The sequence below is a fragment of the Rhinopithecus bieti genome, unplaced genomic scaffold (assembly GCF_001698545.2).
Source record: "Rhinopithecus bieti isolate Rb0 unplaced genomic scaffold, ASM169854v2 scaffold_25987, whole genome shotgun sequence".
Classification (NCBI taxonomy): domain Eukaryota; kingdom Metazoa; phylum Chordata; class Mammalia; order Primates; family Cercopithecidae; genus Rhinopithecus; species Rhinopithecus bieti.
In genome coordinates, this window is record NW_016812078.1 from 803,271 (window position 1) to 813,535 (window position 10,265).

Consider the following 10,265-nt stretch of genomic DNA (forward strand, 5'->3'; position numbering starts at 1 on the left):
ATGGTCTCAATCTCTTGACCTCGTGATCCACCCGCCTTGGCTTCCCAAAGTGCTGGGATTACAGGCGTGAGCCACCGAGCCTGGCCTAGTTAAATAAAATTTGATAATGGACTTGGTTGTGTATTTTCAGGTTTTTTTGAGATCTAGTTTGAAAATTCTGACAACTAGCAAAATATATGGAGGCTTCTTCAGGAAATAGTAAACGTATTTCTTTTTACAGCCTAATAGTCCCAGTGAATATTGTTTTTATGTGGATAGTGATATGGTCAATGAATTCAAGTTGGAATTGGTAGAAAACTTTTGCTGAAGACACAGAAGCAAAGAACCCATTTTCCACTCAGGTATATGAACTTACTTGTTTTATATTAAATTTCATTAATTTTTAGTCTGAAGTAACTTTGAGTTTCACTTGTTTTTTATTTATAAAGTGTGGCCATTGTAAAAACTCATGTATTTGCTGTTTTAAAGGACACAGATTTAGACTTGGAGATGTTAGCTCCCTATATCCCAATGGATGATGACTTCCAGTTACGTTCCTTCGATCAGTTGTCACCATTAGAAAGCAGTTCCGCAAGCCCTGAAAGCGCAAGTCCTCAAAGCACAGTTACAGTATTCCAGCAGACTCAAATACAAGAACCTACTGCTAATGTCACCACTACCACTGCCACCACTGATGAATTAAAAACAGTGACAAAAGACCGTATGGAAGACATTAAAATACTGATTGCATCTCCATCTTCTACCCACATACATAAAGAAACTACTAGTGCCACATCATCACCTTATAGAGATACTCAAAGTCGGACAGCCTCACCAAACAGAGCAGGAAAAGGAGTCATAGAACAGACAGAAAAATCTCATCCAAGAAGCCCTAACGTGTTATCTGTCGCTTTGAGTCAAAGGTATTTATGTGTAACATTCAAGTTATAGTTCTTTTATTATTTTTGAGATAAATGTATGTGATAGTACATGATTTCTAAACTTATAGCAAACTTTCTGATATGTATGCCCTAAGGCACATTCTTGAGCACTCAAAAAACTTTCTAAATTAACCTCATATATTTTTGTTTTCTTTCTTTTTTTTTTTTTTTTTTGAGACAGAGTCTTGCTCTGTCACCAGGCTGGAGTGCAATGGTGCAATCTTAGCTCACAGCAACCTCCGCCTCCTGGGTGCAAGCCATCCTCCTGCCTCAGCCTCCCAAGTAGCTGGGATTACGCCCGGCTAACTTTTTTTGTATTTTTCGTAGAGACAGGGTTTCTCCATATTGGTCAGGCTGGTCTCGAACTCCCGACCTCAGGTGATCCCCCTGCCTCAGCCTCCGAGAGAGCTGGGATTACTGGCCTGAGCCACCACACCCCAGCCCTATTTTTTCTAAAATAATTATAAATTCTAAAATTACCTATCTAAATGTGGGAGGGTCTTTCGACACCTTTAAAATAAAATCCAGCTCAGTTAAGTTCTGTAAATATGTAAGAGTTGGCTCAGATGTACTTCTTGCAGTTGTTTAAATCAGACTAGTTAACTACCGTTGCTACTTAGATGCTTCCATTTCTTAAGAGCTCTTTTTTAAGCTTATCTAAAGAAAAGCCCTTCCAATTTAAGGGTTATTTCCAATTGCACATTGCAAATTGAGCCTTCCATCTTCAGCATTCAATATAGATATTTACAAGCCCCTCTTTTAAAATTTTATTATAGTTAACTTGTATTAAAGTTGCTTTTATTTTTCACTACATATTTGTAAAACATTAGCTATATATATATATTGCAGGCTACACAGGTTTTCTAACTCTATACCAGAAATCTAAGCATGAATTATGACATTACTTCTATGGGACTAGTTCAAAGAAACATATGGACACGACCCAATTTTTAAGTTATACTTTCTGTATATAATTTGTAAGGGGATTTCACATATTTTAAGTTTGAGGCTATAGCTAGAAGAAATTAAGTTTTCTAATAAGTGTGTGGAATAAGTGTGTGGAAGAGGGGAATGATTCCTCCTCCACTATGTCTAGACTAAGCCAGATATCAATAGCAATAGGAAAGAACCACTGTCGTAGCCAGAGCACATAGCTTTTTTTCCCTGCCTAGCATTCCCACCTTGACCTAGAGTGCTGGGAGACGTCTTTTCCCTAAGCTTGGAAAAGATCTTGGGGCTTTAGATGAACTCAGAAGTACTTTCTGTTACTTTATTTACTGTGTCACTAACTCACTTTTGACTCTGAGCTCCACAAGGGCAATCATAGTGTCTTGGGTATTTTAGTGATACTAATACTTAGCTCATGACCTAATGTGTAGTACTTCCTCAGTAAATGGTTGTTGGGGCAGGGTGCAGTGGCTCATACCTGTAATCTCAGCACTTTGGGAGGCCGGAGCGGGTGGATCACCTGAGACCAAGAGTTTGAGACCAGCCTGGCCAACATGGTGAAACCCTGTCTACTAAAAATACAAAAATTTGCTGGGTGTGGTGGCACGCGCTTGTAATCCCAGCTACTTGGGAGGCTGAGGCAGGAGAATTGCTTGAACCCTGGAGGCGGAGGCTGCAGTGAGCCAAGATCATGCCATTGCACTCCAGCCTGGGCAACAAGAGTGAAACTCCGTTTAAAAAAAAAAAAAGGTTGTTGGACTGACAGATGCATGAATACAGTAATAAAAATGACAATAACTTCTAAGTTATAGTTTACTATCAGCTACAGAGGATGGGATATCCAGTTTTCTGAACAACTGTTCTTTTGTACTTGTCAGAGCCAAAGGGTAACACATCAGATCACTTTAGCAAATTTTTTTTTTTTTTTTTTTTCTGAGACAGAGTTTCGCTCTTGTTGTCCAGGCCGGAGTGCAATGGCGTGATCACGGATCTCAGCTCACCGCAACCGCTGCCTCGCCGGTTCAAGCGATTCTCGTGCCTCAGCCTCCCGAGTAGCTGGGATTACAGGCATGCGCCACCACGCCCAGCTAATTTTATATTTTTAGTAGAGACAGGGTTTCTCCATGTTGGTCAGGCTGATCTCAAACTCCCGACCTCAGGTGATCCACCCACCTCAGCCTCCCAAAGTATTGGGATTACAGGCGTGAGCCACTGCGCCTAGCTAGCAATTGTTTTTAAACATTAGTTCCAATGTAGTGTACACTGAAAACTTTTATGAAAGGAATTTCAAAATTAAACCATTAAAAGATAACTACTAAGTTACTACTACTGCTACAATGATATTTACATGATAGACTGAGTTACATTTCATAAAGACAATATATCTATATAAGAATTTTTAAACTTGCCTGTCTGTATAATAGAAGTTTTATAGAAATTTTTTAAAAACCAAAGAAAACTGCAAAATAAGAGAGCAGTTAGATCACTTACCTATTTGGCATTCTCAACTATCTGGAACAGCAAGGAGCCATTATGATTATGCATTTGGTTTATGGGGGGGTCTTGAAAAGTCAAAATAATACAGCAAAGCTGATGTACTTTACTCATTAGAACAATTCTTCATGATTTAATATTAATTTTAGATATACATAGTTCATGTTTGATAACCAGATCAATACTGAGTGAAAATAGCATAGTGGGAAGAGCAGGGGAGGGGAGGTAGGGATCTGGAGACCCAGAGTGTGCTTCCATATCACAACTAGTGAGCAGTAGGACTTTGAGAAAGTTACCCAATAGGCCTCGGGATTCTCATTTATAAAATGGGTATGATATGCCTGCCTTATCTATCTTGGGAACTTAAGTAAGGTTAAAATGAACTAATGAACTTGAAATGTTTTATAAACTGAAAATGCTATACGAATGTGAAACTGATCTTGTATTTCAATAGTCCCAACAGTATCACTGCATTGTTATGTTAGGTGGAATAAAAGGACAATATTTAACTGTTCTGACTCTACAATAATGTCAATTTAGTTGTGTTCAGCTCTATTTTATAAAATAGGGATATGCATACTGTAGAAAATTTTCTGTTAAATTAAGCTTTGAAGGCCAGGTGCTCATGCCTGTAATCCCAGCACTTTGGGAGGCCAAGGTGGGCAGATCACTTGCGCTCAGGAGTTTGAGACCACCCTGAGCAACATGGTGAAATCCCATCTCTACAAAAAAATATACATATAAATCAGCCATAATCCCATCTACTTGAGTGGCTGAGGTGGGAGGATCACTTGATTCCAGAGGCAGAGCTTGGTTGCAGTAAGCAGAAATCATGTCTCTGCACTCCAGCCTGGCTGACAGAGTGAGACCCTGTTTCACCCCAAAAAAAACAAGCTTTGACTTTTAGGGTGATAGACTTTAGTAATCAGGAGAGTTACGTTATGTATATTACATTCCTTAATATTGGAGAACTAAGGAAATATGTATTTTCTTTAAAAGAGCTCACTGGATATTTTTTTAAAAAATAAAAGAGCTGTATTTTCATTTAGAATTTTTTTCTTTTCAGAACTACAATTCCTGAGGAAGAACTAAATCCAAAGATACTAGCTTTGCAGAATGCTCAGAGAAAGCGAAAAATGGAACATGATGGTTCACTTTTTCAAGCAGTAGGAATTGTAAGTATGAGAGTAGTAGGTTTTGCTTTTCTAGCTAATGTGCTATTTCTGTGTGTGTGTGTGTGTGTGTGTGTTTCCACGTTTCTTCCAAATCGTAAAGTTATATTTTCAGAATTTATACGTTGGGTTTTCTTACTCTGTATACACTGGTTTTTAAAAATACAAATGTTTAATGAATACATTCTTGGTATAAAAATTCCAAACAATTCCAATGTATTTGGAATTAAAAGTGAAGTTCTCCCCTTACTCCACCCTGAATATCACCACCAATCTCATTCTCTTCCCTTTAAGTTACTTTGCCTGATTAAAAGAACTGGTATTGGCCGGGTGCAGTGCCTCACGCCTGTAATCCCAGCACTTTGGGAGGCCGAGGCGAGGATCACTTGAGGTCAGGAGTTTGAGACCAGCCTGGCCAACTTGGTGAAACCCTGTCTCTACTAAAAATACAACAATCAGCCAGGCGTGGTAGTGCACGACTGTAATCCCAGCCACTCTGAAGGCTGAGGCAAGAGAATAGCTTGAACCCGGGAGGTGGAGGTTGCGGTGAGCCGAGATCAGGCCACTGCACTCCAGCGTGGGCGAGAGAGTAAGAGTCCATCTCAAATTAAAAAAAGAACTGCTATGTTTTGGGGTAAGTCAATGGTGGTATAATACACTCTGATATTTTCAAACTGGAAAGTATTTATAGACAGAATGGTCATAATGGATGGCAAATAACTTTATGGTCATAATGGATAGCAAATAAAGTATTTAAAATAATTTAGGGTAGTATTTTAGAAATTGCCTATATAATGTTATTAAATTTACACCGATTTCAAGGTTTTTGGTTGTTTAAAAAAAATTGAACAAACTAAACTTGAAATAACTTTACTGTTTATAGGGAACATTATTACAGCAGCCAGACGATCATGCAGCTACTACTACATCACTTTCTTGGAAACGTGTAAAAGGATGCAAATCTAGTGAACAGAATGGAATGGAGCAAAAGACAATTATTTTAATACCCTCTGGTTAGTTTATTCTTTTTGACCTTGAACATCACAAAGACAAAATACATGAAACATTTTTGTTTAGGAGCTTCAATCTAAGTGAGAAATGACTTTGGTTTCTTAGCAAGATTAAAAAGTAAAGTTGCGGCCAGGCGCAGTGGCTCATGCCTGTAATCCCAGCACTTTGGGAGGCCGAGGCGGGTGGATCATCTGAGGTCAGGAGTTGGAGACCAGCCTGGCCACCATGGTGAAACCCCGTCTCTACTAAAAATACAAAAATTAGCTGGGTGTGGTGGCAGGCGCCTGTAATCCCAGCTATTTGGGAGGCCTGAGGCATGAGAATCGCTTGAACCCGGGAGGCAGAAGTTGCAGTGAGCCAAGATGGCATCACTGCACTCCAGCCTGCGTGACAAGGGTGAGACTCTGCCTCAAAAAAAAAAAAAAAGTAAAGTTGTATTTCATTTAATGGTCTTAATACAGAGATTAGCATTTCAAGGTGGAGCTTTTCATTTTTCATAATTTTCTTTGACTTTTCTATGTCTGTGTGCTGTCAATATTGATAGAAGCTGAAATTTGTGAATTTTTATGACTACTTTTTTTTTTTCTTTTTTTTTTTGTGAGACAGGGTCTCACTCTGTTGCCCAGGCCTGGAGTGCAGTGGCATGATCATAGCTCACTGCAGTCTCAAATTCCTGTGCTCAGGCAATCATTTTACCTCAGCCCCCTGAGTAGCTCGTACTACAGACATGCCTCACCACGCCCAGCTGCTTTTTATAGAGATGGGGGTCTCTACGTCGCCCAGGCTGGTTTCGAACTCCTGGCCTCAAGTGATCCTCCTGCCTCAGCCTATGCTAGGATTACAGGCATCAGCCTCGACGCCCACCATATTTGTGCCTTTTTCCAAACTGTTATTTTTTTGTGCCTTTATTGTATCCTGTAAACATTTCTGACATAGCAACAGTATCACTTGATTATACTTACTTTTTTACAAGTTGTTGTTTTGCCAGGTAGACTAAAAACCCTTCCAGAAGTTTGCTTTATTTTCTATGATACCTAACACATTGTGGGTGTTTAATAAATATTCATTGACTAGATGAATGTATACTTAGGTATCTCGTTTGTTTTTCAGATTTAGCATGTAGACTGCTGGGGCAATCAATGGATGAAAGTGGATTACCACAGCTGACCAGTTATGATTGTGAAGTTAATGCTCCTATACAAGGCAGCAGAAACCTACTGCAGGGTGAAGAATTACTCAGAGCTTTGGATCAAGTTAACTGAGCTTTTTCATAATTTCATTCCTTTTTTTGGACACTGGTGGCTCATTACCTAAAACAGTCTATTTATATTTTCTACATCTAATTTTAGAAGCCTGGCTACAATACTGCACAAACTTGGTTAGTTCAATTTTGATCCCCTTTCTACTTAATTTACATTAATGCTCTTTTTTAGTATGTTCTTTAATGCTGGATCACAGACAGCTTATTTTCTCAGTTTTTTGGTATTTAAACCATTGCATTGCAGTAGCATCATTTTAAAAAATGCACCTTTTATTTATTTATTTTGGCTAGGGAGTTTATCCCTTTTCGAATTATTTTAAGAAGATGCCAATATAATTTTGTAAGAAAGCAGTAACCTTTCATCATGATCATAGGCAGTTGAAAAATTTTTACACCTTTTTTTTCACATTTTACATAAATAATAATGCTTTGCCAGCAGTACGTGGTAGCCACAATTGCACAATATATTTTCTTAAAAAATACCAGCAGTTACTCATGGAATATATTCTGCATTTATAAAACTAGTTTTTAAGAAGAAATTTTTTTTGGCCTATGAAATTGTTAAACCTGGAACATGACATTGTTAATCATATAATGATTCTTAAATGCTGTATGGTTTATTATTTAAATGGGTAAAGCCATTTACATGATATAGAAAGATATGCATATATCTAGAAGGTATGTGGCATTTATTTGGATAAAATTCTCAATTCAGAGAAATCATCTGATGTTTCTATAGTTTGAAATCATCAGAAATCATCTGATGTTTCACTTTGCCAGCTCAAAAGAAAACAATACCCTATGTAGTTGTGGAAGTTTATGCTAATATTGTGTAACTGATATTAAACCTAAATGTTCTGCCTACGCTGTTGGTATAGATATTTTGAGCAGACTGTAAACAAGAAAAAAAAAATCATGCATTCTTAGCAAAATTGCCTAGTATGTTAATTTGCTCAAAATACAATGTTTGATTTTATGCACTTTGTCGCTATTAACATCCTTTTTTTTCATGTAGATTTCAATAATTGAGTAATTTTAGAAGCATTATTTTAGGAATATATAGTTGTCACAGTAAATATCTTGTTTTTTCTATGTACATTGTACAAATTTTTCATTCCTTTTGCTCTTTGTGGTTGGATCTAACACTAACTGTATTGTTTTGTTACATCAAATAAACATCTTCTGTGGACCAGGCCCCTTTGATCAGCTTTTATGTTCAAATATAAATAATATTTGCTTCAACACCTCCAACTCATAAAATTGTTTACCAACAGTTTAAGCACTTTATGAAAATTACATGGTACTGGTTATTTCTACATTTATCTTATTGCCATCACCTTAATGTATGTTGAGTCCCTAAATGTCATGTTAAATAATAACAACCATAATATCCCATTGAAAAGAGTATGTTATTAGAAAAGAAATGTCATTTTTAAGTTTCTGAGCCTATTAAAATGTTCAAACACAAAATTTTAGTATTTTTAAAATATGCATGGGATGAGTGAAGCCGTTCTCAGCATTATAGTCACATAATGTTACAAAGGCTAGAGTTTCTCTGAAGATTTCTAATCTATTCCCATTAACAGATTAATAAATTTAGACCTCAAATGAATAATTTGCCCAAGCTTTAAAAGCAATAAATACATGGCAGACCAAAAATGTAAGCTTAAGTTTCCTGACTCTAAAGTCAAACTTAGAACAAATTTGGTTTGTTTTTGTTTTAATGATACTGCATTTTAAAACAAAGTAGCTTTATCCTTTTTCTCCTGTATTTTTCTTTTGCAAAATAGCTGTATTCTTTTATACTCATAATCTCATTTTAAAAAATCAGACAGTGTAGAAAGATATTTCTTAAAACCAAACAATCACTGAATCCCTGCACCTACAGGTACAGAAAATTATTTTTATGAACAAATTATGTAGGAAGTGCCAGAGCCTTATGTCCTGTACCCTGAGGTATATATACTGAACAAAAGGAACTGAGCCACAGATATCTTAGGCGGCTGTTTTTATCTTAGAATGGAGGACAGTGATTACAATTATATGAAAATTTTGGAACAAAAGTTAACTAAGATTCAGTGCAAAATTATGGGGGAGGGGCACACGTATATTTAACCACAAATACTGTGACCCAAAGTGCTTCAACATTTAGTTACAGATAGTAGTACACTAGAAGTGGTATTTTAGAATAAAGTAGTTGCTTAATATTCACAGGTCACAAAACAAAAAATTATGCTTATGTAGCTGATTAGCTTCAGTTGAAAACTATTTGTAAATCAGTAGATTAATGACCAGCAGTTCAGGAAAATGACTTCTGAAAGCATTGAGAAGGGAAAGCTACGTTAAAGGACAGTACAGCTGGAAGGAAGCAAGTACTTACCTACTCAGTCACTCAGAAAACAAGCTACTTGGAGTGCTTTAAGCTACAGAATAGAAGAATTAGCCCTTCCCAATTTTATGCACCGTCACAAATTTCTTCATAATGGTTTTAACTGAGGCTTATAACCCAACCCTGGCAACTATAATTCTAGAATAGTTGTTCTCTCCTTAATATTCCTTTCCCCTCCCTATTTTATGAAACAGCTGTATTTCTTTTATACTCATAACCCAGAAAATGAGAATGTATATTCTGAGTATAAAAGAAATGTAGCTATTTCATTAAAATACAGGAGAAAAAGAATAAAGCTATTTCAATTTTGTAATGCAGTATCATTAAAAACAAGTTTGTTCTAAGTGACTTTAGAGTTAGGAGACTTAAGCTTACATTTTTGGTTTGCCATCTATTACTCCTAGAGCTTGGGTAAATCATTCTTCATTTGAGGTCTAAATGCTATATATAGTTCATTCATAGCAGTACCAGATAAGGGAGGAGTATATCTATAGAGTATATAGTCTTGAAGAAGTGATCTAAGGTTCAGAGCTTTTGAGGTGGCCATCAGTGACTCCAAAGCCCATGGAGCTAACCACCCTGCAGTGCTAGCCAATCCAGTTGTACATACGCTTTTCTCCATTGTTAACTGTGTTTAAATAGCAAACAAGGCGGCAATGGAGGTGTGGAAAACTGAGGGTCCGATGTCACTTGAAAGTAATGAGATCACATAACACATTGAGGGAATGTCCTAAGAGGGGCGGCAGGGCATAAGTAGAAATGAATGAAAGTTTTCAAGTGCTATTTAGTGGGTTCTGAATTCGAACTAGAGATTGAGATCTCCAGTTACGGAGACATTAACTCACATTAACGAGGTAGTGAATGGGAAAGCACAAACTATAAAAGATTGTATCAATGTACGGTATGTTTTCCCCAGAGCTGTTTTGACTTAATGGCATAATAGATATAAGTTTTTATAACCTCACGATTACCATTCCAAATCTTGATTTCCTCCTAAAACCTCTATACAGAAAAGATGAACTTAAAATGACTCGCTTTGTAGAAACTCAATCAAAAGTTAAAAATTTTCA

General features: G+C 36.9%; 1 protein-coding gene across 1 annotated transcript in view; it reads left to right on the plus strand.

Annotated features, from left to right (window-relative positions):
- HIF1A (hypoxia inducible factor 1 subunit alpha) overlaps positions 1–8,000 on the plus strand; it is a 52,112-nt gene extending 44,112 nt beyond the window's left edge. Inside the window, 6 exon segments of the mRNA XM_017895544.1 lie at positions 221–297; positions 299–341; positions 469–902; positions 4,429–4,537; positions 5,418–5,547; positions 6,656–8,000. Coding sequence (XP_017751033.1) covers positions 221–297; positions 299–341; positions 469–902; positions 4,429–4,537; positions 5,418–5,547; positions 6,656–6,807 — 945 coding nt within the window. The 3' untranslated portion in view covers positions 6,808–8,000.
- The last annotated feature ends 2,265 nt before the right edge of the window (positions 8,001–10,265 follow it).